At 70.7% G+C, this 26,949-nt stretch overlaps 2 protein-coding genes across 6 annotated transcripts; one reads left to right on the top strand and one right to left on the bottom strand.

Annotated features, from left to right (window-relative positions):
• Positions 1-1,769: 1,769 nt before the first annotated feature.
• ADGRE5 (adhesion G protein-coupled receptor E5) lies at positions 1,770-25,828 on the bottom strand. Of its 5 annotated transcripts, none has more exons than XM_064504694.1 (19): positions 25,756-25,828; positions 24,474-24,518; positions 23,769-23,900; positions 23,016-23,153; positions 20,351-20,488; positions 18,172-18,297; positions 16,999-17,045; positions 16,400-16,477; positions 15,401-15,578; positions 13,844-13,951; positions 12,324-12,541; positions 11,061-11,231; positions 9,175-9,366; positions 7,303-7,523; positions 5,802-5,868; positions 5,475-5,566; positions 3,495-3,663; positions 2,133-2,219; positions 1,770-2,027 (listed from the first exon to the last, which is right to left on the bottom strand). In XM_064504694.1, exons 1-19 carry the CDS (start codon positions 25,784-25,786, stop codon positions 2,001-2,003), a joined length of 2,265 nt encoding a protein of 754 aa, XP_064360764.1. In that variant the 5' UTR covers positions 25,787-25,828; the 3' UTR covers positions 1,770-2,000. The 5 variants fall into 5 exon arrangements, with proteins under 5 accessions (XP_064360764.1, XP_064360763.1, XP_064360765.1 ...); XM_064504693.1 differs by having other exon boundaries at positions 16,400-16,480; XM_064504695.1 differs by lacking the exon at positions 18,172-18,297 and having other exon boundaries at positions 16,400-16,480.
• On the top strand, positions 9,551-10,971 carry LOC135327120 (uncharacterized). The gene is made up of 3 exons (XM_064504692.1): positions 9,551-9,632; positions 9,731-9,844; positions 10,835-10,971. Exons 1-3 carry the CDS (start codon positions 9,551-9,553, stop codon positions 10,969-10,971), a joined length of 333 nt encoding a protein of 110 aa, XP_064360762.1.
• Positions 25,829-26,949: the final 1,121 nt, after the last annotated feature.

Here is a 26,949-nt window from a genome sequence, read left to right on the forward strand (position 1 = left end):
CTATAGTCCCCCCTCAGCCCCTATAGGCTCCCCATAGCCCCCCCCAGCCCCTATGGGCCCCCTATAGCCCCCCTCAGCCTCTATAGGCACCCATAGGCCCCCCCAGCCCCTATAGGCCCCCCATAGCCCCCCCCAGCCCCTATGGGCCCCCCCATGGACCTCCAGGACCCCCCCGGACCCTCCTGGGACCCCCATCACCCCATAGGCCCCCTATAGCCCCCCCTCAGCCCCTATAGGCCCCCCATAGCCCCCCCCAGCCCCTATGGGCCCCCTATAGCCCCCCCTCAGCCCCTATAGGCTCCCCATAGCCCCCCCCAGCCCCTATGGGCCCCCTATAGCCCCCCTCAGCCCCTATAGGCCCCCATAGGCCCCCCCAGCCCCTATAGGCCCCCTATAGCCCCCCCCAGCCCCTATGGGCCCCCCCAAAACGGGGGGGGGGCTGAGCCCGTTCCCCCCCCCCTTTAGCCCAGGCAAATCCTGGCCCGAATTGAGGCAAATCCCTGCGATTTAGGTCAAGAGCCGCCGCCGCCCCCCCCCCATGCGACGCCTCGTCCCCCCCCCCCGGGATTAACCCCGCGGCCGTAGCAGCTGGTGTGCGAGGGCCCTTGCACACGCGTGTGAGCGTCCGGGGGGGCGGCAGGGTCCTCGCACACGCGTGTGAGCGTTCGTGCAAGGGCTGATCCCCGGCAGCATGAAGGAAACTGGGAGCGCTGGGGATACTGGGAGCGCTGGGAGGGCCCGGGGGGGGGGCACTGGGGGCACTCGAGGGGAACTGGGAGACACTGGGGACACTGGGGACACTGGGAAGGCGCAGGGGGGCACTGGGAGCACTGGAGGGGCACTGGGAAGGGAACTGGGAGCACTGGGGGCACTGGGAGGGTGTGGGGGACACAAGTGGGGACACTGGGAGCAGTGGGAGCACTGGGGGACACTGGGAGCACTGGGGGGGCACTGGGAGCACTGGGGGGGGCACTGGGAATGGAACTGGGAGCACTGGGGGCACTGGGAGGACACAGGGGGCACTGGGAGCACTGGAGGGGGCACTGGGAGGGGAACTGGGAGCACTGGGGAGGCACTGGGTGTACTGGGGACACTGGGAGGGTGCAGAGGGACACAAGTGGGGATATTGGGAGCATTGGGAAGGGAACTGGGAGCACTGGGGACACTGGGAGGCTGCAGGGGGGCACTGGGAGCACTGGGGATACTGGGAAGTTGCAGGGGGGCACTGGGAGCACTGGGGACACTGGGAGGATGCAGGGGGCACAGGGAGCACTGGGAAGGGAACTGGGAGCACTGGGGGCACTGGGAGGACACAGAGGGGCACTGGGAGCACTGGAGGGGGCACTGGGAAGGGAACTGGGAGCACTGGGGGACACTGGGAAGGTGCAGGGGGGCACTGGGAGTACTGGGAGGGGCACTGGGAAGGGAACTGGGAGCACTGGGGGACACTGGGAAGGTGCAGGGGGGCACTGGGAGTACTGGGAGGGGCACTGGGAAGGGAACTGGGAGCACTGGGGACACTGGGAGGGCACAGGGGAGACAAGTGGGGACACTGGGAGCAGTGGGAGCACTGGGGAAGTCACTGGGAGCACTGGGGACACTGGGAGGGCGTGGGGGACACACGTGGGGACACTGGGAGCAGTGGGAGCACTGGGGGACACTGGGAGGACGCAGGGGGGCACTGGGAGCACTGGAGGGGCACTGGGAAGGGAACTGGGAGCACTGGGAGACACTGGGAAGCCACAAGCGCCCCCCCCCGCACACCCGGGTCCTTGTGAAAACGTGAAAACACCTTTAATAATTACCCGCCCCCCCACGCCGCCCCCCCGGGGGGGGCACCCAGAGGAGCCCCCAGGCTGGGGGGGCACCCATGGGTGCCGGGGGGGGGCGGAGGGTGCTGTACCGCAGCCGAAGCAGGAAAGTGCTGGCGTGAGCCTGGGGGGGGGCAGCCCCCCCCGCGTCCTCGTGCGAGGGGTCTTGCACGGCCCCGCCTCGCACGGCTACATGCCCGACTCCTGCCGGGGCACCTGGGGGGGGGCAGGGGGTCAGCGGGGGGGGGGACACACCCACACCCCCCCCCCGCGCGGCGGCGGGGCCCAGGCGTCCGGGGGGCCCAGGCGTCCGGCGCTCACCCGCGAGCTGAAGGTGCTGCCGGAGCTGCTGAACTCGGCGTAGCGCTTGGCCCCGGGGCACAGCCAGGCCCGGTAAGCGTCCCGCACCTGCGCCCGGCACCGCACGCCTCGCACCAGCGCCTCGCACGAGGGCCGCGCACGAGGGGCACGCGCGCACGAGGACCCCGGTGCACGAGGACCCCAGTGCACGAGGAGCCCCAGTGCATGAGGACCCCGGTGCACGAGGGCCCCCGGTGCACGAGGATCCCAGTGCACGAGGGCCCCAGTGCACGAGGACCCCGGTGCACAAGGATCCCAGCGCACGAGGAGCCCATTGCACAAGGGCCCCGGTGCACAAGGACCCCCAATGCGCAAGGACCCCCCGATACACACAGACACCCTGATGCATGAGGATCCCGTTGCACAAGCACCCCTGTTGCACGAGGACCCCCCCCCGCTACACAGGGACACCCTGATGCACAAGGACCCCATTGCACGAGGACCCCTGTTGCACGAGGACCCCCCCCAAATACACAGGGACACCCTGATGCATGAGGACCCCGTTGCACAAGCACCCCTGTTGCACGAGGACCCCCCGATGCACAGGGACACCCTGATGCACAAGGACCCCATTGCACAAGCACCCCTGTTGCACAAGCACCCCCGATGCACAAGGACCCCCCCGCTACACAGGGACACCCTGATGCACAAGGACCCTATTGCACAAGCACCCCCGATGCACGAGGACCCCCCCCAATACACAGGGATACCCTGATGCACAAGGACCCCATTGCACAAGGACCCCTGTTGCACAAGCATCCCCGATGCACGAGGACCCCCCCGCTACACAGGGACACCCTGATGCACAAGGACCCCATTGCACAAGCACCCCTGTTGCACAAGCACCCCTGTTGCACGAGGACCCCCAATGCACGAGGACCCCCAATACAAAAGGACACCCTGATGCACGAGGACCCGATTGCACAAGGCCCCCCCATGCACGAGGACCCCATTGCACAAGGCCCCCCCCATGCACAAGGACCCCCTTGCTCGAGCACCCCTGTTGCACAAGGACCCCCCGTTGCACGAGGACCCCGTTGCACAAGGACCCCCCAATGCACAAGGCCTCCCCCCGCTACACAGGGACACTCTGATGCACAAGGACCCCGTTGCACAAGCACCCCTGTTGCACAAGCACCCCCCGATGCACAAGCACCCCCCCAATATGCAGGGACACCCTGATGCACAAGGACCCCCTTGCTCGAGCACCCCATTGCACAAGAACCCCCAATGCACGAGGACCCTGTTGCACAAGGCCCCCCCCGTTGCACGAGGCCCCCGTCGCACGAGGCCCCCGTCGCCCGGGGGGGGGGGCACACGCACCTGGGGGTGCGCCAGGCAGTGCAGCGCGAGGATGAAGAGGCCCTGGGCGCAGTTGAGGAGGCTGAAGAGGTAGGAGAGGGGCAGGGAGCGGGGCCCCAGCTGCAGCAGCCCCAGCGCCCACGTGGTGCCCAGCAGGCAGAGCTGCGCCACCGCCGTCACCGTCAGCACCCTGCCGCGCACGGGGGGGGGGGGGGACACGCTCGCACGAGGGCCGCGCACGAGGGGCCACGCACACCCGTGCACGCCCGCACCGCCCCGGCGACGCCAGGCCTCGCGCTGCCCGCCCGCCCCCCGCACGAGGGAGCTCTTGCACGAGGGAGCTCTTGCACGAGAGAGCTCCTTGCACGAGGGAGCTCCTTGCACGAGGGCACTCCTTGCACGAGGGAGCCCCTTGCACAAGGGAGCCCTTGCACGAGGGAGCTCTTGCACGACGGAGCCCGTACATGAGGGAGCTCCTTGCACAAGGGAGCCCTTGCACGAGGGAGCCCTTTGCACGAGGGAGCTCTTGCACGAGGGAGCTCCTCGCACGAGGGAGCCCTTGCACGAGGGAGCTCCTCGCACGAGGGAGCTCCTCGCACGAGGGAGCCCTTGCACGAGGGAGCCCCTTGCACGAGGGAGCCCTTACATGAGGGCGCTCCTTGCACAAGCAGTCTCCTTGCACAAGGGTCCTCCTTGCACAGGGGACCTCCTTGCACGAGGGAGCTCCTCGCACGAGGGAGCCCTTGCACGAGGGAGCCCTTACCTGAGGGAGCTCCTTGCACGAGAGAGCTCCTTGCACGAGGGATCCCTTGTACGAGGGAGCCCTTACATGAGGGAGCTCCTTGCACGAGGGAGCCCTTGCACGAGGGAGCCCCTTGCACAAGCAGTCTCCTTGCACAAGGGTCCTCCTTGCACGGGGGACCTCCTTGCACAAGGGAGCTCCTCGCACGAGGGAGCCCTTGCACGAGGGAGCTCCTTGCACGAGGGAGCCCTTACATGAGGGAGCTCCTTGCACGAGGGAGCTCTTGCACGAGGGAGCCCGTACATGAGGGAGCTCCTTGCACGAGGGAGCCCTTGCACGAGGGAGCTCTTGCATGAGGGAGCCCGTACATGAGGGAGCTCCTTGCACGAGGGACCCCTCGCATGAGGGAGCCCCTTGCACAAGCAGTCTCCTTGCACAAGGGTCCTCCTTGCACAGGGGACCTCCTTGCACGAGGGAGCTCCTCACACAAGGGACCTCTTCACACGAGGGATCTCCTTGCACGAGGGAGCCCCTTGCACAAGGGAGCCCTTGCATGAGGGAGCTCCTTGCACGAGGGAGCTCTTGCACGAGGGACCCCCTCGCATGAGGGAGCTCCTTGCACGAGGGAGCTCTTGCACGAGGGACCCCCTCGCATGAGGGAGCTCCTTGCACGAGGGAGCTCTTGCACGAGGGACCCCCTCGCATGAGGGAGCTCCTTGCACGAGGGAGCCCTTGCACAAGGGAGCTCCTTGCACAAGCAGTCTCCTTGCACAAGGGTCCTCCTTGCACGAGGGTCCTCACATGAGGGACCTCCTCGCACGAGGGAGCTCCTCACACGAGGGAGCTCCTTGCACGAGGGAGCCCTTGCATGAGGGACCCCTCACATGAGGGAGCCCCTTGCACGAGGGAGCCCTTGCACGAGGGAGCCCTTTGCACAAGCAGTCTCCTTGCACAAGGGTCCTCCTCGCACGGGGGGCCTCCTTGCATGAGGGAGCTCCTTGCACAAGGGAGCCCCTTGCACGAGGGAGCTCCTTGCACATGGGCTCTCCTTGCACGAGGAGCCTTCTCACCTGGGGAACCTCCCCCTCACCCAAGGGATTTGCACGAGGACCCTCTCGCTCACGCCAAGGCCTTGCACAAGAAGCCCCCCCCACCTGCCCCCCCGGGCCCCCCCAGGCCCCCGCTGCCCTCATGCACCCTCGTGAGCCCTCGTGCACCCTCGTGCGCCCTCGTGCATCCTCGTGCGCCCTCGTGCCCACCTCATGCGCCGCAGGTGCCCCATGTCGGGGTTGACGTCACTGAACTTCTGCACCAGCTTCCAGATGGTGATGACGAAGATGACGGCGTTGACCTGCACGGGGTGACACTGGGTGACACCGGGGACACGGGGGGGGACACCAGGGACACGGGGGGGGACACACAAGGACACACGGGGGCTGACTGACACCGGGGCCGCGGGGACACAAGGGGACCTGGGGGGACACGGGGAAGGACACAGGGGACACAGGGGACACAGGGGACACTGGGGACACTGGGGGGACACTGGGGACACTGGGGGGGGACACGGGGGGGGGACAGGGGCTCACCGCGATGATGACGCAGACGGGCGCCTGGAAGCTCCAGCGGAAGCCACGGTCCAGCGAGAGCCAGCAGCTGGGGACGGCACCGGGGACGCTGGGGACACTGGGGACACTGGGGACGCCGGGGGCGGGGCCGCGCCGGGGGGCACTGGGGGAACTGGGAGCACTGGAGAGGGCCGGGCTGGGGGCACTGGGGGGGGCCTGGGCGGTGGGGGCAGCGCAGGTGCGATGCCTGCCAAGGGGGTCCCGCGCGTGCGAGGGGGCTCTTGCACGAGGGGCTCTTGCACAAGAGGCTCTTGCACAAGAGGGCTCTTGCACGAGGGGGGTCACAGGGGAGGAGGATCTCGCACGAGGGGCTCTCGCACGCGGGGGGGGTCTTGCACGAGGGGCTCTTGCACGAGGGAGCTCTTGCACGAGGGAGCTCTTAACACGAGGGAGGCCCCGGGGAGGGATTTCTTGCACGAGGGGCTCTTGCACGAGTGGCTTTTGCACGAGGGGGCTCTTGCACAAGGGAGACCCAGGGGAAGGTGCTCTCACACGAGGGACTCTTGCACACAGGGGCTCTCACACGAGGGGGCTCTCGCACAAGGGGGCTCTTGCACGAGGGGCTCTTGCACGCAGGGGCTCTCACACATGGGGCTTTCGCACGAGGGGGTTCTCACATGAGGGGCTCTTGCACGAGGGAGGTCTCGCACGAGGGAAGCCACAGGGGAGGCAGCTCTCACACGCGGGGGCTCTTGCACAAGGAGGTTCTTGCATGAGGGGCTCTTACATGAGGGGCTCTTGCATGAGGGACTCTTGCACGAGGGGCTCTGGCACATGGGGCTCTTGCACGTGGGGGCTCTCACACACGGGGTTCTCGCACGAGGGACTTGCACGAGAGGGTCTCGCACGCGGGGCTCGGGCACACGGGGCTCTTGCACGAGGGGCTCTCGCACACGGGGGTCTTGCACGAGGGGGCTCACACACGGGGCTCTTGCACGAGGGGGCTCTCACACGCAGGGCTCTTGCACGTGGGGCTCCCGCACGTGGGGCTCCCGCACGAGGGGAACTCGCACGCGGGGCTCTCGCACAAGGAAGACCACAGGGGAGGGAGTTCTCGCACGAGGGGAACTCACACGTGGGGGGGTCTCGCACAAGGGGCTCTCGCACACGGGGCTCTTGCACAAGGGTCTCTCGCACGAGAGGGATCTTGCACGAGGGGCTCTTGCACACACAGGCTCTTGCACGAGGGGCTCGCGCATGCAGGGCTCTTGCACGCAGGGCTCTTGCACAAGGGGGCTCTCACACGCAGAGGCTCTCGCACGAGGGACTCTTGCACGAGGGGGCTCTCACACGCAGGGGCTCTTGCACAAGGAGGCTCTTGCATGAGGGTCTCTCGCACGAGGGGCTCTCGCACATGGGGGCTCTCACACAAGGGGCTCTCACACGCAGAGGCTCTCGCACGAGGGGCTCTCGCACGAGGGATCTTGCACGAGGGGCTCTCGCACGAGGGGCGCGCACTCACTGGCGCTCGGTGCCGTAGCCCTGGGGGAAGGCGGCGGCGGAGGCGGCCACGACGAGGGCGGGCAGCCCGTAGCCGGCGAGCAGCAGGTGCCAGCGGCGCAGGGCCGAGGGGGCGAAGACGCGCACCAGCAGCAGGTAGAGGTGCAGCCCCTCCAGCCCCATCCAGCAGAAAGCCGCCAGGAAGGAGAAGTGCAGCAGCCCCGCCACCACCGCGCACGCCGTCTGCGCGCCATCGCACGCCTCGCACCAGGGCCTCCCCTCGCACGAGCGCGCCCCGCGGCCTCCCCTTGGGCTGCCAGCCCCGTGCAAGGCCCGCCACAGACCCCAGCCCAACACCCCAGGCACCCGCCGGCCCCTTGCACGCCACTGCATGCCCTTGCACAAGCACCTCCCCTTGCACAAGTGCCCCTGCAGCCTCCCCTTGGGCTGCCAGCCCCGTGCAAGGCCCGCCAAGGCCCCCTCCCTGATGCCCCGGTTGCCCGCCAGCCCCTTGCACGCCATTGCACACCCTTGCACGAGGACCTCCCCTTGCACAAGTGCCCCTGCAGCCTCCCCTTGGGCTGCCAGCCCCGTGCAAGCCCCACTACAGCCCCCAGCCCAACACCCCAGGCACCCGCCGGCCCCTTGCACGCCATTGCACGCCCTTGCACAAGCACCTCCCCTTGCACGAGGGCCCCTGCAGCCTCCCCTTGTGCTGCCAGCCCCGTGCAAGCCCCGCCACAGACCCCAGCCCACCCCCCTGGGCACCCGCCAGCCCCTTGCACGCCATTGCATGCCTTTGCACAAGCACCTCCCCTTGCACAAGTGCCCCTGCAGCCTCCCCTGGTACAGCCAGCCCGGTGCAAGGCCCACTACAGTCCCCAGCCCAACACCCCAGGCACCCACCGGCCCCTTGCACGCCATTGCACACCTTGCACAAGGGCCTCCCCTCGCACGAGCGCGCCCGCGGCCTCCCCTTGGGCTGCCAGCCCCGTGCAAGCCCCGCCACAGACCCCAGCCCACCCCCCTGGGCACCCGCCGGCCCCTTGCATGCCATTGCACGCCCTTGCACGAGGACCTCCCCTTGCACAAGTGCCCCTGCAGCCTCCCCTTGCGCAGCCAGCCCCGTGCAAGCCCCGCCAAGGCCCCCTCCCTGCCACCCCGGGCATCCACCAGCCCCTTGCACGCCATTGCACACCCTTGCACGAGGGCCTCCCCTTGCACAAGTGCCCCTGCAGCCTCCCCTTGGGCTGCCAGCCCCGTGCAAGCCCCGCCAAGGCCCCCTCCCTGCCACCCCAGGCATCCACCGGCCCCTTGCACGCCATTGCACACCTTTGCACGAGGACGTCCCCTTGCACAAGTGCCCCTGCAGCCTCCCCTTGGGCTGCCAGCCCCGTGCAAGCCCCGCCAAGGCCCCCTCCCTGCCGCCCTGGTTGCCCGCCAGCCCCTTGCACGCCATTGCACGCCTTTGCACGAGGACCTCCCCTTGCACAAGTGCCCCCGCAGCCTCCCCTTGGGCTGCCAGCCCCGTGCAAGCCCAACCAAGGCCCCCTCCCTGTTGCCCCGGTCACCCGCCGGCCCCTTGCACGCCATTGCACACCCTTGCACGAGGACCTCCCCTTGCACAAGTGCCCCTGCAGCCTCCCCTTGCGCAGCCAGCCCCGTGCAAGCCCCGCCAAGGCCCCCTCCCTGTTGCCCCGGTCACCCGCCGGCCCCTTGCACGCCATTGCACACCCTTGCACGAGGACCTCCCCTTGCACAAGTGCCCCTGCAGCCTCCCCTTGCGCAGCCAGCCCCGTGCAAGCCCCGCCAAGGCCCCCTCCCTGCCGCCCCGGTCACCCGCCAGCCCCTTGCACGCGCACCGCCCCTTGCACGCCCGCGCACGAGGGCCCACCCGGTCGGCGGTGCGCTCGATGCCCAGCAGGAAGAGGGCGTAGGCCACGAAGAGGGTGGCGCAGAGGTGCAGGTGGATGGTGGTGCGCAGCCCCTGCAGCGCCCGGCAGAAGAGGAAGGTGACGATGGCCAGCAGCAGGCACAGCAGCGACAGCGACAGCCCCACCTTGGTCACCACGTCCAGGCCCCAATCCTGGGCGGGGGGGGGACAGGGACGTCAGATTCCCCCCCCTCGGCCAGAGGGGACCCGGACGCCTGGGTCCCTCCCCACCCCACCGTGCCTCAGTTTCCCCATGTGGCTCAGGGCACCCAGGAGTCGGGGGGGGTGTAGGGGTGCAAGGCGGGGGGGGGGGCCTTAGGGTGCTCTAGGGTGGCCCATGGGGATTTCGGGGGGGGTCCCACATGGGGCTGGGGGGGGGTTCCTGGGCCTTTTGGGGGTCCCAGGGGTCCTGGGAAGGGGTTGGGGGATCTCGGGGGGGGTTCAGGGATCCCAGGGGGGCTTTAGGGGTCCTGGGGGGGGGAGTTGGGGGTCCAGGTGATTTGGGGGGGGTCCCAAGGGTCCGGGGGGGGGATCCCAGGGGGTCCTGGGAAGGGTTTGGGGGGTATCAGAGGTCCCAGAGGAGTTTTAGGGGTTCCAGGGCAGGTTTTGGGGGTTCAGGGGGATTTTGGAGGTCTGGGGGGATCCCGGGGGGGTCCGAGGGTCCTGGGAGAGGTTGGGGGGGTTTTGGGTGTCCCAGGGGGGCTGGGGGGGTCTGGGGGTTTCAGGGGTCCCAGGGGAGGTTGGGGGGTTTCAGGGGTCCCGGGGGGGTTCAGGGGTCCTGGGGGAGGTTGGGAGGGTCCAGGGTTTTGGGGGTCCCCGGGGGGGTTGGTGGGGTCCGGGGGGGGTTCAGGGGTCCCAGGGGAGGTTGGGGGGGTCCAGGGGGGTCTGCGGGTTCCCGGGGGGGTTGGTGGGGTCCGGGGGGTTCAGGGGTCCCAGGGGAGGTTGGGGGGGTCCAGGGGGGTCTGCGGGTTCCTGGGGGGGTTGGTGGGGTCCGGGGGGGTTCAGGGGTCCCAGGGGAGTTTGGGAGGGTCCAGGGGGGCCTGGGGGGTCCCGGGGGGGTTGGTGGGGTCCGGGGGGGTTCAGGGGTCCCAGGGGAGGTTGGGGGGTCCAGGGGGGTCTGCGGGTTCCCGGGGGGGTTGGTGGGGTCCGGGGGGGTTCAGGGGTCCCAGGGGAGGTTGGGGGGGTCCAGGGGGGTCTGGGGGTCCCGGGGGGGTTGGTGGGGTCCGGGGGGGTTCAGGGGTCCCAGGGGAGTTTGGGAGGGTCCAGGGGGGCCTGGGGGGTCCCGGGGGGGTCCAAGGGGGTTCAGGGGTCCCAGGGGAGGTTGGGGGGGGTCCAGGGGGTCTGGGGGGTCCCAGGGGGGTTGGTGGGGTCCAAGGGGGTTCAGGGGTCCCAGGGGAGGTTGGGGGGGGTCCAGGGGGGTCTGGGGGGTCCCGGGGGGGTTGGTGGGGTCCGGGGGGGTTCAGGGGTCCCAGGGGAGGTTGGGAGGGTCCAGGGGGGTCTGGGGGGTCCCGGGGGGGTTGGTGGGGTCCGGGGGGGGTTCAGGGGTCCCAGGGGAGGTTGGGAGGGTCCAGGGGGGTCTGGGGGGTCCCAGGGGGGTTGGTGGGGTCCGGGGGGGGTTCAGGGGTCCCAGGGGAGGTTGGGAGGGTCCAGGGGGGTCTGGGGGTTCCCGGGGGGGTTGGTGGGGTCCGGGGGGGTTCAGGGGTCCCAGGGGAGGTTGGGGGGGTCCAGGGGGGTCTGCGGGTTCCCGGGGGGGGTTGATGGGGTCCGGGGGGGTTCAGGGGTCCCAGGGGAGGTTGGGAGGGTCCAGGGGGGCCTGGGGGGTCCCGGGGGGTCCGGGGCCCCCCCACCTCGGGCTCGTAGAAGGCGAGCAGCACGGCGAAGCTGGTGAGGTGGTCGCAGGCGCAGGTGCTGCCGGGGGGGCCGCTGGCCGTGGCCACCAGCCGGCACCCGTCGGTCGCCCACCGCTGCCGCTCGGGGTGCCAGAAGGCGCAGAGCAGCCGCCCGCCGCGCCGGGGGTCCTGGGGGGCCGGGGGCGGGGGGGGGTCAGCGGGCCCCCCCCCCATCGCCCGCTGCAGGGGGGTCCAAGGGTGCCCTGCTCCCGTTGGGGAAGGGGGGCTTGGGGGTCCCCATCACCCTGGGGGGTCCCCATCACCCAGGGGGGGTCCACACCACCCTGGGGGGGTCCCTTACCCTGGGGGGGGGCTCCTTACCACCTTGGGGGGGTCCCCACCACCCTGGGGGGGTCCGTATTACCCTGGGGGGCTCCTTACCACCTTGGGGGGGTCCCGACCACCCTGGGGGGTCCCCACCACCCTGGGGGGTCCCCATCACCCTGGGGAGGGGTCCCTATTACCCTGGGGGGGCTCCTTACCACCTTGGGGGGGTCCCCATCACCCTGGGGGATCCCCATCACCCTGGGGGGGGGTCTCCACCACCCTGGGGGGTCCCTATTACCCTGGGGGGGCTCCTTACCACCTTGGGGCGGTCCCCACCACCCTGGGGGGTCCCCATCACCCTGGAGGGGTCCTATGTCCTTTGGGGGGGTCCCTGTCCTCTCCTGGGGGTCTCCACCCCTTTTGGGGGTCCCCATCCCCTCCCAAAGACCCCCACCCGCTTTGGGGGTCCCCATGCCCTCCCGGGGGTCCCTGTCTCCTTTTGCGGGTCCCCCTCCCCTGCCAAAGATCCTCATCCCCTTTGGGGGGGCCCTGTCCCCTCCTGGGGGACCCTGTCCCCTTTTGGGGGTCCCCATCCCCCTTGGGGGGTCCGTGCCCTCTCCTGAGGGTCCCCATCCCCTTTTGGGGGTCCCTGTTCCCTTTGGGGGTCCCCACGCCCTTCGGGGGGGTCCCATTCCCTTTGGGGGTCCCCGTCCCCTTTGGGGGGTCCCGGTGCCCCCCCGGGGGTCCCATCCCCTTTCAGGGTCCCCGTCCCCTCCCGGGGGTCCCCACCCCCTTTGGGGGTCCCCATCCCCTTTGGGGGGGTCCCAGTGCCCCCCCGGGGGTCCCATCCCCTTTGGGGGTCCCCGTCCCCTCCCGGGGGTCCCCACCCCCTTTGGGGGTCCCCATCCCCTTTGGGGGGGGTCCCCGTCCCCTTTGGGGGGGTCCCCGTCTCACCGGGGGCGGGTGGGCGAAGCGGAGGGTGACGTCGCCGCGGCGGGGGGGCCGGGCCCGGGCCACGAAGGCGGAGGCCACGGGCGACAGGACGCGGTAGGTGGGGCGGCCCCGGCCCCCGGGGGGGCCCAGGCGCTCCCAGCCCTCCCAGCGCACCCCCGCCGCCCCCTCCAGCACCCGGCCCAGCGCCCGCTGCGAGAGCAGGGCCGCCAGCGCCCAGCCTGCGGGGGGGGGCACGCCGCTGAGCCCTGACCCCCCCCCCCACGCCCCCCCACGGTACCTGGGAGACCCCCCCCCCAGGGCCCCCCAGGCACCTCCAGACCCCCCCAGTGCCTCAGAGACCCCCCCCCGGGGCCCCAGAAACCCCCCCAGTGCCCCACAGACACCCCCCCCGGTGATCCCAATACCCCCCCCCAGCACCCTGGGGACCCCCCCGGACCCCCCAGGCACCTCCAGACCCCCCCCAAGTGCCCCAAAGACCCCCTCAGTGCCCCAGAGACCCTCCCCGGTGATCTCAATACCCCCCCCAGCACCCTGGAGACCCCCCCGGGCCCCCCCAGCACCTCCAGACCCCCCCAAGTGCCCCAAAAACCCCCTCAGTGCCCCAGAGACCCCCCCCGGTGATTCCAATACCCCCCCCAGCACCCTGGAGACCCCCCCCCCAGTGATCCAAATACCCCCCCAGCACCCTAGAGACCCCTCAGACCCCTCCCAGGGACCCTAGGGATCCCCCCAGCACCCTAGGGACCCCCCCGATACCTCCCGTGAGCCCCAGCCCCCCCCAGCACCCTAGAGACCCCCCAGACCCCTCCCAGGGACCCTAGGGATCCCCCCAGCACCCTAGGGACCCCCCCGATACCTCCCGTGAGCCCCAGCCCCCCCCAGCACCCTAGAGACCCCCCAGACCCCTCCCAGGGACCCTAGGGATCCCCCCAGCACCCTAGGGACCCCCCCGATACCTCCCATGAGCCCCAGGACCCCCCCCAGCACCCTAGAGACCCCCCAGACCCCCCAGACACCCTAGGGACCCCCAGCACCCTAGGGACCCCCCCCAGATACCTCCCATGAGCCCCAGGACCCCCCCCAGCACCCTAGAGACCCCCCAGACCCCTCCCAGGGACCCTAGGGACCCCCAGCACCCTAGGGACCCCCCAGATACCTCCCATGAGCCCCAGGACCCCCCCAGCACCCTAGAGACCCCCCAGACCCCTCCCAGGGACCCTAGGGATCCCCCCAGCACCCTAGGGACCCCCCCGATACCTCCCATGAGCCCCAGGACCCCCCCCAGCACCCTAGAGACCCCCCCAGACCCCTCCCAGGGACCCTAGGGATCCCCCAGCACCCTTGGGACCCCCCAGCACCCTAGGGACCCCCCCCAGATACCTCCCGTGAGCCCCAGCCCCCCCAGCCCCCTTGGGACCCCCCAAACCCACCCCAGGGACCTCCAAGACCCCCTGCCCCACACCCTCGGGACCCCCCCAACCCCCGGACCCCCCCCCCAGCCGTGTCCCCCCCCCCCGTACCGGTGTCCCCGTCGGCGGCCACCTCTCCGGGCACCTCCAGCTGCACCTCGGGGTCCTGGAGCCGCAGGGGGCTGCGGGGGGGGGCCCGGCGCACGGCCAGGCGCAGCTCTGCGGGGGGGGCGGGGACGTGTCGTCACCCCCCCCAGCACGGGGACGGGGACTTGTCACCCCCCAGCATGGGGACAGTGTCATCACCCCCCCCCCCATGGGGGGACGCCCAGGGCTGGGGACAGGGGGGCAGCAGGGGACCCCCCCCGCGAGGACACGGGGATGGCGTGGGGGACAGGACAGCAGGAGGGGACACCGGGGGGAGAGGGACATGGCAGGGACACCATGGGGACAGGGACACCGTGGGGGACGAGGACGTTGTAGAGGATGGGGACACCGTGGGAAACGGGGACACCGCGAGGGGACACCATGGGGACCAGGGACCCTGTGAGGGGACATTGCGGGGGACTGGGAACCCCATGGAGGGACACCGGGGGGGACAAGGACATCGTAGAGCATGGGGACACCGTGGGAAATGGGGACACTATGGGGGACGGGGACACGGTAGGGGCCAAGGACACCGTAGGGGATGGGGACACCACGAGGGGACACCATCGGGGATGGGACACTATGGGGGACGGGGACACCGTAGGGGATGGGGACACCACGAGGGGACACCATGGGGGATGGGGACACTATGGGGGACGGGGACACCGTAGGGGATGGGGACACCACGAGGGGACACCACGGGGGATGGGGACACTATGAGGGGACACCATCGGGGATGGGGACACCATAGAGCATGGGGACACCACGAGGGGACACCATAGGGGCCAGGGACACCATGGGGGACGGGGACACCACGGGGGGACATCGTGGGGGACGAGGACACCATGGGGGATGGGGACACCATGAGGGGACACCATGGGGGATGGGGACACCCCGAGGGGACACCGTGGGGGCCAGGGACACCATGGGGGACGGGGACACCACGGGGGGACACCATGGGGGATGGGGACACCCCGAGGGGACACCGTGGGGGACAAGGACACCATGGGGAATGGGGACACCACGGGGGGACACCGTGGGGGACAAGGACACCATAGAACATGGGGACACCACGAGGGGACACGTGGGGCTGGGGACACCATGGGGGACGGGGACACCACGGGGGGACACCATGGGGGATGGGGACACCACGGGGGGACACCGTGGGGGACAAGGACACCATAGAACATGGGGACACCACAAGGGGACACCATGGGGACAGGGACACCATAGGGGCCAGGGACACCATGGGGGACGGGGACACCACGGGGGGACACCGTGGGGGACGAGGACATCATGGGGATGGGGACACCCCGAGGGGACACCATAGGGGCCAGGGACACCATGGGGGACGGGGACACCACGGGGGGACACCATGGGGGACGAGGACATCATGGGGGATGGGGACACCATGAGGGGACATCATGGGGGCCAGGGACACCATGGGGGACGGGGACACCACGGGGGGACATCGTGGGGGACGAGGACACCGTGGGGGCCGGGGCCCCCCCTCGGGGCCACCTGTGCCGTTGGCGGAGGTGACGGTGACGGTGGTCTCGGGCAGGCGGGCGGCCGCCCGCCGCACCAGCTCCTCGGTGGCGGCCAGCAGCGCGGTGGCCTCGCGGTGACGCCCCACCACGTCCCCCGCCGCCCCCAGGGCCGCCAAGCCCAGCGCCCCGTCCAGGACGGCCACCAGCGCCTGCGGGGGGGGGGGGGACACCGCTGCCACCCCCCAAACTGCCCCCCGCCTCGGGGACCCCCCAGGACCCCCCCAAACCGCCCCACGCCCCGGGGACCCCCCAGGACCCCCCCAAACTACCCAGGGACCCCCAAACTGCCCCACGCCTCGGGGACCCCCCCAAACTACCCAGGGACCCCCAAACTGCCCCACGCCTCGGGGACCCCCCCAGGACCCCCCCAAACTACCCAGGGACCCCCAAACTGCCCCACGCCCCGGGGACCCCCCAGGACCCCCCCAAACTACCCAGGGACCCCCAAACTGCCCCACGCCCCGGGGACCCCCCAAGGCCCCCCCAAACTGCCCCACTCCCCGGGGACCCCCAGGACCCCCAAGCCCCCCCCAGGACCCCCCCAAACTGTCCCGCGCCTCGGGGGACCCCAGGACCCCCATAACCCCCCCAGGGCCCCCCCAAACCGCCCCGCACCTCGGGGACCCTCCAGGACCCCCACAACCTCCCCTAGGGCCCCCCAACCCCCCCCACGCCTTGGGGACCCCCCAGGACCCCCAAGCCCCCCCCAGGACCCCCCCAACCCCTCGCAGGGCCCCCCCAAACTGTCCCACGCCTCAGGGACCCCCCAGGCCCCCCCCAACCTGCCCATGACCCCTGGGACCCCCTGAGACCCCCCCCAGCCCCCCCCACCCAAGGAACCCCCCCCCCAGGATCCCCCCCAAGTTCCCCCCCACCCAAGAGACCCCCAGGCCCCCAAGAGGTGCCCCACCCACCCAGGGCCACCCCGAGCCCCCCCCGGTGCCCCCCCGGGCCCCCCCCCTGCCCCCACCTGCAGGAACCGGCGGGGCTCCAGCCCCCCCTCCAGCTCCCCGTAGAGCCGGGCCAGGGTCTCCGTCACCGCGCAGGGCTCCTGGGGGGGACACGGGACCCCCCCGCTGGCACCAACCCCCCCGCGCCGCCTCCCCCTCCCCCTCCCGTGGCCCTGGGGGCACCCCAAGGTGACATGACCCCCCCCCAGGGCCATAGGGACCCCCTAGGGTGACATGTCCCCCCCCCAGGTCCCCCCAAGGTGACATGACCCCCCCCAGGGCCATAGGGACCCCCTAGGGTGACGTGTCCTGCCCCAGGGTCCCCCGCAAGGTGACATGTCCCCCCCCAGGGCATAGAGACCTCCTAAGGTGACACATCCCCCCCCAGGGCCATAGGGACCCCCTAGGGTGACGTGTCCCCCCCCCAAGGCCATAGGGACCCCCTAGGGTGACGTGTCCCCCCCCGGGTCCCCCTAGGGTGACATGTCCCCCCCCAAGGCCATAGGGACCCCCTAGGGTGACATGTTCCTCCCCCCCCAAGGTGACATGACCCCCCCAAGGCCATAGGGCCCCCCCAGGGTGACGCGTCCCCCCCCCACCGGGTGCCACTCCCCCTCACCTGCCCCTGGGGACAGAGCTCCGGCGGCAGCGGGGGCGGGGTGTCGTCTGGGGGGGGGGACACGGGGAGCGGCGTGGGGGGGGCGGCTGGGCCCCTCGCACGTCCTCGTGCCCCGTGGGCGGCGGCGGCCCGGGGCCTCGCACGGACACGGCCGTCACAACCAGCGAGCGTGCAAAGCCCCCCCCCCCGCACCCGTGCGCTCGCACGTGGGTGTGCAAACCCCCCCCCCGAGCCCCGCGGCGCCGTGCAAAACGCTTGTGCACGGGCAACACGTGCGACCGCTCTCGTGTGCAAAGTAACGCGTGTGCAAAGTGCCGCGTGAGCCCGCCGGCGCTGTGCAGACTGCTCGTGAGTGCACACGCGTGTGTTTCCGTGTGCGAAGTGCCACGTGTGCAAAAGTCCCTGTGAGCACGCCCGCTCGGTGCAAGGCACCAATGCACACGCACGAGTGAGCACACCCGTGTGCAAATGCACAAGTGAGCACACCAGCTCTGTGCAACGCACACACACACGAGCACTCCCACGTGCAAACACACACGTGAGCACACCAGCCCCGTGCAAACCACACGCACACGTGAGCACTCCCACGTGCAAACACACACGTGAGCACACCAGCCCCGGGCAAACCACACACACGTGAGCACTCCCACGTGCAAACACACACGTGAGCACACCAGCCCCGTGCAAACCACACGCACACGTGAGCACTCCCACGTGCAAACACACACGTGAGCACACCAGCCCCGTGCAAACCAATACACACGTGAGCACTCCCACGTGCAAATGCACACGTGAGCAAACCCCGTGCAAGCCATGAACACACACGTGAGCACTCCCACGTGCAAACGCACACGTGAGCACACCAGCCCCGTGCAAACCACACACACACGTGAGCACTCCCACGTGCAAACACACACGTGAGCACACCAGCCCCGTGCAAACCACACGCACACGTGAGCACTCCCACGTGCAAACGCACACGTGAGCAAACCCCGTGCAAGCCATGAACACACACGTGAGCACTCCCACGTGCAAACGCACACGTGAGCACACCAGCCCCGTGCAAACCAATACACACGAGCACTCCCACGTGCAAGCACACACGTGAGCACACCAGCCCCGTGCAAGGGGCGTGCGAGGGGCGTGCGAGGGGCGTGCGAGGGGCGGACTCACTGTGGCAGGCGGCGCGGGCGGCGACCCAGGTGCCCCCCCCCGGGGGGCACACGCACGTGTACGAGCCGGGCGTGTTGCGGCACTGCGCCCCGGCCCCGCACACCGGCTGCTGGCACTCGTCCACGTCTGCGGGGACACGCGTGAGCACGCCCGGCGTGACCGCACGGGGAGCCGGTCCCCTTGCACGCCTGGTGTGAGCTCACGGGGAGCCAGACCTCGTGCACGCCCGGTGTGACCTCACCACCGTGTCCCCGTGCACGCCTGGTGTGTCCACACAGGGATCTGGTCCCCGTGCACGCCTGGTGTGTGATCCCCCGGGTCTGGTCCCTGTGCACGCCTGGGATCCAGTCCCCGTGCACTCCTGGCGTGTCTGCACGAGGATCCGGTCCCTGCGCACGCCTGGCGTGTCCCAACAGGGATCCGGTCCCCGTGCACGCCTGGTGTGTCCACACAGGGATCTGGTCCCCGTGCACGCCTGGCGTGCAATCACCAGGATCCGGTGCGCGTGCACGCCTGGGATCCGGTCCCCATGCACGCCTGGCATGTAAGCACCAGGATCTGGTGCCTGTGCACGCCTGGTGTGTCCACACAGGGATCTGGTCCCCGTGCACGCCTGGGATCCGGTGCCCATGCACGCCTGGCACGTAAGCACCAGGATCCAGTGCCTGTGCACGCCTAGCGTGTCCCCATGGGGATCCATGTCCCCGTGCACGCCTGGGTGTGTCCACACAGGGATCCGGTCCCCATGCACACCTGGCATGCAATCCCCAGGATCCGGTCCCCATGCATGCCTGGGATCCAGTCCCTGTGCACGCCTGGCGTGTCCCCACGAGGATCCGGTCCCCGTGCACGCCTGGCGTGCAATCACCAGGATTGGGTCCCCGTGCACGCCTGAGATCCGGTCCCCGTGCACGCCTGGCATGCAATCCCCAGGACCCGGTCCCCGTGCACGCCTGGGATCCAGTCCCTGTGCACGCCTGGCATGCAATCACCAGGATCCGGTCCCCACGCACGCCTGGCGTGTCCCCACGAGGATCCGGTCCCCGTGCACGCCCGGTGTGCAATCACCAGGACCCAGTCCCCGTGCACGCCTGGGATCCGGTCCCTGTGCACGCCTGGTGCATCTGCACGGCGACCCGGTCCCCGCGCCCGCCCGGTGTGTCCCCACGAGGATCCGGTCCCCGCGCCCGCCCGGCGTGTCCCCACGAGGATCCGGTCCCCGTGCACGCCTGGTGTGCAATCACCAGGATCCGGTCCCCGTGCACGCCTGGGATCCGGTCCCCGTGCACGCCTGGCATGTCCCCACGAGGATCCGGTCCCCGTGCACACCTGGGATCCGGTCCCTGTGCACGCCTGGTGCATCTGCACGGGGAGCCGGTCCCCACGCACGCCTGGCGTGTCCCCACGAGGATCCGGTCCCCGTGCACGCCCGGTGTGCAATCACCAGGACCCAGTCCCCGTGCACGCCTGAGATCCGGTCCCCGTGCACGCCTGGGATCCGGTCCCTGTGCACGCCTGGTGCATCTGCACGGCGACCCGGTCCCCGCGCCCGCCCGGCATGTCCCCACGAGGATCCGGTCCCCGCGCCCGCCCGGCGTGTCCCCACGAGGGTCCGGTCCCCGTGCATGCCTGGCGTGCAATCCCCAGGACCCGGTCCCCGTGCACGCCTGGGATCCGGTCCCCGTGCACGCCTGGTGCATCTGCATGGCGACCCGGTCCCCGCGCCCGCCTGGCGTGTCCTCACGAGGATCCGGTCCCCGTGCCCGCCCGGCGTGTCCCCACGAGGGTCCAGTCCCCGCGCCCGCCCGGTGTGTCCCCATGAGGATCCAGTCCCCGTGCACGCCTGGGACCCGGTCCCTGTGCACGCCTGGTGCATCTGCACGGCGACCCGGTCCCCGTGCCCACCTGGCGTATCCCCACAAGGATCCGGTCCCCGCGCCCGCCCGGTGTGTCCCCACGAGGATCCGGTCCCTGTGCACACCTGGCATGCAATCACCAGGATCCAGTCCCCGTGCCCGCCCGGCGTGTCCCCACGAGGGTCCGGTCCCCGTGCCCGCCCGGCGTGTCCCCACGAGGCCCCGGTCCCCACGCCCGCCCGGCGTGTCCCCACGAGGCCCCGGTCCCCGTGCACGCCCGGCGTGTCCCCACGAGGCCCCGGTCCCGGCGGCGGCGGCGCTACCTGTGCAGAGGCGCAGGGGGTCGCGGGAGCTCTTGGCGTAGCCGGGCCGGCAGGCGCAGGCGAAGCCGCCGGGGCGGTTGACGCAGAACCCGTGCGGGCGGCACCGCCCCGCCGCCGCCTCCCGGCACTCGTCCACGTCTGCAACGAGAGCCGCCGGCCTCAGCCCCCCCCCCCCGGGCCCCCCCCCGGGGCGGCGGCACGCTCGCTTGCGAGGCGGCGTCGCACGGCGCGCCTCCGTCCGTGCAAGGGGCTGCGCGCTCGTGCACGGGGAACAACACGTGCACGCCACGAGGAACCTTGCCCGCTCGCGCTTGCACACTCGTGCACAGCACAGCCCTTGCACGCTCGTGCACGAGGGCGAGCAAAGCACGTTTGCACACAAGTGCTTTGCACAACACTGGGTCTATGAAGCTGCCACGCGCTTGTGCACTGGTGAACAACACACGTGTGCACCCACACGGCCCTTGCACGCTTGTGCACGACGGCAAAATAGATAAAGCAATTGCACGTGAGCACCTTGCACAACAGCAACCGGGCCTGCGCGGCTCGCACGCGCTTGTGCAGTGGTGAACAACACACGTGTGCGTGAGCACTCGCACGCTCCCTACACAGTTGTGCACGACAGCAAACAAAATAGTGCATTTGCACACGAGCACTTTGCACAACAGCACCTGAGTCTACATGGCTTTTGCACACTTGTGCATTGGTGAACAAGGCATGTTTGCACACAAGCACTTTGCACAACAGCACCTGAGTCTACATGGCTTTTGCACACTTGTGCATTGGTGAACAAGGCGTGTTTGCACACGAGCACTTTGCACAACGGCACCTGAGTCTACACAGCTCTCGCACACTTGTGCATCAGTGAACAAGGCGTGTTTGCACACGAGCTCTTTGCACAACAGCACCTGAGTCTACACGGCTCTCGCACACTTGTGCATGGGTGAACAAGGTGTTTTTGCACACGAGCACTTTGCACAACGGCACCTGAGTCTACACGGCTCTCGCACACTTGTGCATCGGTGAACAAGGCGTGTTTGCACACGAGCACTTTGCACAACAGCACCTGAGTCTACACGGCTCTCGCACACTTGTGCATGGGTGAACAAGGCGTGTTTGCACACGAACACTTTGCACAACAGCACCTGAGTCTACACGGCTCTCGCACACTTGTGCATGGGTGAACAAGGTGTGTTTGCACACGAGCGCTTTGCACAACAGCACCTGAGTCTACACGGCTCTCGCACACTTGTGCATGGGTGAACAAGGTGTTTTTGCACACGAGCACTTTGCACAACGGCACCTGAGTCTACACGGCTCTCGCACACTTGTGCATCGGTGAACAAGGCGTGTTTGCACACGAGCACTTTGCACAACAGCACCTGAGTCTACACGGCTCTCGCACACTTGTGCATGGGTGAACAAGGCGTGTTTGCACACGAACACTTTGCACAACAGCACCTGAGTCTACACGGCTCTTGCACACTTGTGCATGGGTGAACAAGGTGTGTTTGCACACGAGCGCTTTGCACGACAGCGCCTGGGCCTGCCGGGCCCTTGCACGCTTGTGCACAACAGCCAGCGAGGCTGCACGGCTGCACACAAGCGCTTTGCACGCGGGCCCTTGCACACTCGTGCACGCCGGTGAACAGCACAGCGCGTTTGCACGAGCGCCCTCGCACGCTGCCCCCCCCTCCCCGTGCAAGAGCTGTCGCACGGCCATGGCCGGGACTTCCCCTGCCCCCCCCCGCCCGAGGGGCCCAGGCGTCCGGGCACTCCCGCCCTGAGCTGCCCTTGAGCCACTTCCGCCCGCCGCGGCGCCCGGAGGGGGGGCAGCAACACACGGTGACACGCGGTGACATGCCACAACACGGACCCCGGGGGGGGGCTGGGACCCCCGGGACCCCCCCAAACTGGCTGCCACCCCCAAATTTGACCCCCCCATTAAAGAAAGGGGACTCGTGGGGGGGGGACGTGGGGGGGGCAGAGGGTTTTTGGGGTCTGGGGGATGTTGGGGGGCTACAGGGAGACCTGGGGGGGTGACATCCTGGGGGGGGGACACTGGGGGGGGTCCCAAAGGGCTTTGGGGGTCCTGGGAGGATGTTGGGGGGGATTTGGGGAGTCCAAGGGGGATTTGGGGGTCCGGGGGGGCCCAGGGAGATTTGGGGGGGGTCCCAGGGGGGATGTGGGGGTCCCAGGGGGTGTTGGGGGTCCCGGGGGGGTCCCGGGGGGCCGGTACCGAGGCAGTCGCCGCCCTGGCCGGGGGGGGGCTTATGGTAGCCAGGGGATTTGGGGGTCCCAGGGGTGTGGGGGTCCGGGGGGGGTCAGGGGCCCCGGGGGGGGTTCAGTGGTCCCGGGGGGGGGTCAGGGGTCCCGGGGGTATCCTGGGGGGGCAAGTACCGAGGCAGTCGCCGCCCTGGCCGGGGGGGGGCTTGTGGTAGCCGGGGGGGTCGGGGATCCCAGGGGTGTTGGGTGTCCCGGGGGGGGTCAGGGGTCTCGGGGGGGTCCCGGGGGGGCAGTACCAAGGCAGTCGCTGCCCTGGCCGGGGGGGGGGCTTGTGGTAGCCGGGGGGGTTCGGGGATCCCAGGGTGTTGGGGGTCCCAGGGGGGATTTGGGGGTCCCGGGGGGGTCGGGGGTCCCGGGGGGGTCCCGGGGGGGGCAGTACCGAGGCAGTCGCTGCCCTGGCCGGGGGGGGGCTCGCGGTAGCCGCTGATGCAGGTGCAGGTGTAGCTGCCGCGGGTGTTGTGGCACTCGCGGTTGCCGGGGCACATGGGGGGGGGCTGCTCCGTGCACTCGTTAATGTCTGCGCTGACGAGGCACCGTCACCCCCCCGCCGCCCCCCCCCCAGCCCCCTGTCCCCCCCCCCGGGCTTCCGTGTCCCCTGACCACCCCAGCCTGGGGGTCCCCCCAGTGTCCCCCCCCTGCAAGCGGGGTCCCCCCCCGGATCCCCCCCAGCCTGGGGTCCCCCAGTGCCCCCCCCACAGCCTGAGCCCCCCCCCATGGCCCCCCCCCTGTAACCAGGGTCCCCTCCCAGGTCCCCCCCATCCCCCTCCCCCAGCCTGGGGGTCCCCCATGTCCCCCCCCATGTCCCCCCCTGCAACCAGGGTCCCCCCCCAGCCTGGGGGTCCCCCCAATGTCCCCCCCCCCACAAACAGGGTCCCTCCCCCCAGCCTGGGGGTCCCCCCCGTGTTTCCCCCCCCCCTTGCAACTTGGCCCCCCCATGTCCCCCTGCTCCCCCCAATGTCCCCCCCAGCCTGGGGGTCCCCCCATGTGTTATCCCCACCCGCTCCCCCCCCTTTTCCCCCCATGTGCCCCCTGTGCGCCCCCCCACAACCTGGGTTCCCCCCCCATGTGTCCCCCCTTGTCCCCTGGGTCCCTGTGCCCCCCCGTGTCCCCCCCCGTGTCCCCCCCGTGTCACCGTCGCAGGCCTCGGTGGGGCTGTCGAAGACGGCCTGGGGGCCGAGGGGCCGCAGCCCGGGGGGGCAGGTGCAGTGGGTGCTGTTGAAGCACACGGCCCCCTCCCCGCACCCGGAGCACAGCTCCATGGTGCCTGCGGGTCCCGTCACCGCCTGCCCCACGGCGCCCCACGGCCCCCCCATAGCACCCTGACCCTCCCCCAGCCTGCCCACAGCACCCCATAGCACCCCACAGCCAGCCCCATGGCACCCCATAGCACCCAGATCCCCCCCCAGCCTGCCCCACGGCACCCCATAGCCCCCCCAGCACCCTGACCCTCCCCCAGCCTGCCCCACAGCACCCATAGCACCCCACAGCCAGCCCCATGGCACCCCATAGCACCCTGCACCCAGCCCTATAGCACCCAGACCCCCTCAGCCAGCCCCACGGCACCCATAGCACCCCACAGCCAGCCCCCACAGCACCGCATAGCACCCTGATCCCCCCCAGCCTGCCCCACAGCACCCAAACCCCCCTCAGCCAGCCCCACAGCACCCCATTGCACCCCACAGCCAGCCCAACAGCACCCCATTGCACCCAGACCCCCCCAGCCTGCCCCATGGCACCCCATAGCACCCAAACCCCCCCTCAGCCAGCCCCACAGCACCCCATAGCACCCCACAGCCAGCCCCACGGCACCCCCAGCCCCCCCAGCCCCCAGACTCACTGGCAAGGCCGGGAGGGGGCCGAGCCCCCAGCACCAGGCAGAGCCCTGCAAAAGGGGGGGGGTGGTTAATCCGGGGGGGGGCACAGCCATGGGACCCTCCCGGGCCCATCCTGCCCCCCAGACAGGCAAGGGGGGGCCCTGAGCCCCCCCCATGGCTGGGGGGGCGGGAAACTGAGGCAGGGTGATGGGTGCCCCCCCCCCCCCTCCGGGTGTTGTGACAACACCGGGATGTTGCCAGGCACCACTGTCACCTATGGGTGCCCCCCCCGCCCCCACTTCCGCCCTGAGTCATGGCTGGGGGGGGAATCCCTGGGGGCCCTGCCCCCCCCCAAGGGGGCCCAGGCGTCCGGGCACCCCAAACCGCCCAGGCCACGGCACCGAAAGGGACCCAGGTGTCCGGGCCAGACCCCCCCCCCCCCGGCACCCTGGGGGGCTCAGTGACCCCCCCCCCGGCTGGGAGGGGGGGACAGCACCCCCCCAGTGGGGTCCAGCCCCGAATTGGGGGGGGGTCCCAGGGGTCCCACCCCAAATGCCCCCCCCCAGTAACCCCTAGGCACTGGGAGAGCGGGAGCTACTGGGGAGGGTGGGGCTGTCCCCCACCCCAAGGGGCCCAGGAGTCCGGGGCCGGGCTGCCCCCCCCCAAATGTAGGCAAATTTGGGGACTCCCCCCCCTAAAAAAAAAAGCGGGGGAAGGAGGAACCAGTCCCCCCCCCGCCACTTCCCCTTCCCGGCCTGGGAAAGGGACCCAGGCGTCCGAGCGGCGCTCCCCCCCTCCCCGCCCCCGCCGGGGGGGGGGGGGGGGCCGGGCCCAGGCGTCCGGCCACCACCGCCCCCCCCTCCTTCAAACGCGAATGGGCCCAGGCGTCCGGCACCGAGGACCCCCCCCACCTCAAAATAGCACGGAGGGGGGGGGCCCAGGCGTCCGAGTGCCGCTCCCCCCCCCCCCATCCCGGGCAGAGGGGGCCCAGGCGTCCGGGCACTGCCCAGCCCCCCCTCCCCGGCGCGGGCGGGGCAGGCAGGGGCCCAGGCGTCCGGGTCGGATCCCCGCCACCCCCCCCGGACGCCTGGGTCCCCCCGGGGGGGGACCCCTAAAACGGGGGGGGGGGGGGGGGGGCCGGACGCCTGGGTCCTTTCCGGCACCGACCCGGGCCCCCCCGCACCCACGTGGCCGAGCCCCGAGGGGGGGGACCGGGACCCCGGGGGGGGGGGGGGTCCCGAGGTGGGGGGGGTCCCCGGGGGGGGGTCCCGGCGGGGGGGGGTCCAGGCCCCCCCCGGGTCTCACCGAGGCCCAGGAGGCGCCGAGCGGGTCCCATCGCGGCGGCGGCAGCGGGGGCGGGAGGGGCCCTATACGGCCCGGGGGGGGGGGGGAGCCGCCCTGGGGGCAGGGGCGGGGCCAAGCGGCGGGGGCGGGGCCAAGCGGCGGGGGCGGGGCCGGGGGCGGGGCCGAGGAACAGGGGGCGTGGCCAGGGAACTCGGGGAGGGGGGGCAGGTCCCCATGGGGAGCACACGCGTGTGCGGGGCAGTGGTGAACACACGTGTCACAGGCGTGTCACATGTGGGGCCGGTGTGTCACATGTGGGGCTGGCGTGTCACATGTGGGGCCGGCGTGTCACATGTGGGGCTGGCGTGTCACACGCGTGTGCGAGCCCGCGGTGCCCCCCCCCCCCCCCCCGCGGGCCGCTCGCACCTCGGGGCCCCGTGCGACGCACGAGGGTTGCACCACATCCGGGGACAGGATGCGCCGAGGAGCCGGTCCCACGGCCGCCGCGACCCACGGCCGCCCCACATGCACAGCCGGACCCACAACCCAACCCACAACCGCTCCCTACAGCCGTCCTGCAGGCCCACAGCCACCCCACAACCACCCCACAACCGCCCCCCGGACCCACAACTGCTTCCTGTGACCCCCGGCCCAACCCACAACCACCCCCGACGCACAACCCGACCCACAACTACCCCCCCCAGACCCACAACCCAACCCACAACTGTGACCCACAACCACCCCACAACTATCCCCCAGACCCACAACCCAACCCACAACCTGACCTACAACCGCCGCCCAGGCCCACAACCACCCCCATCGCACAACCGGACGCACAACCGGACACAGGACCCGCCTCCGGCCCCGCTCCAAGAACTGGTGTCACCTTTATTGGTTTCCATCCGCTCTGGCCTGGCCGTCCCCACAGTGGCCCTGGCCGTCCCCACGGTGGCCCTGGCTGTCCCCATGGTGGCCCTGACCGTCCCTGTGGTGGCCGTGACCATCCCCATGGTGGCCCTGGCCAGCCCCATGGCCCTGACTGTCCCTATGGTGGCTGTGACCATCCCCATGGTGGCCCTGACTGTCCCTGTGGTGGCCCTGGCCATTCCCGTGGTGGCCCTGGCCTGCCCCATGGCCCTGACTGTCCCTATGGTGGCTGTGACCATCCCCATGGTGGCCCTGACTGTCCCTGTGGTGGCCCTGGCTGTCCCCATG

This window comes from Dromaius novaehollandiae, unplaced genomic scaffold, assembly GCF_036370855.1.
Source record: "Dromaius novaehollandiae isolate bDroNov1 unplaced genomic scaffold, bDroNov1.hap1 HAP1_SCAFFOLD_154, whole genome shotgun sequence".
Taxonomy (NCBI): domain Eukaryota; kingdom Metazoa; phylum Chordata; class Aves; order Casuariiformes; family Dromaiidae; genus Dromaius; species Dromaius novaehollandiae.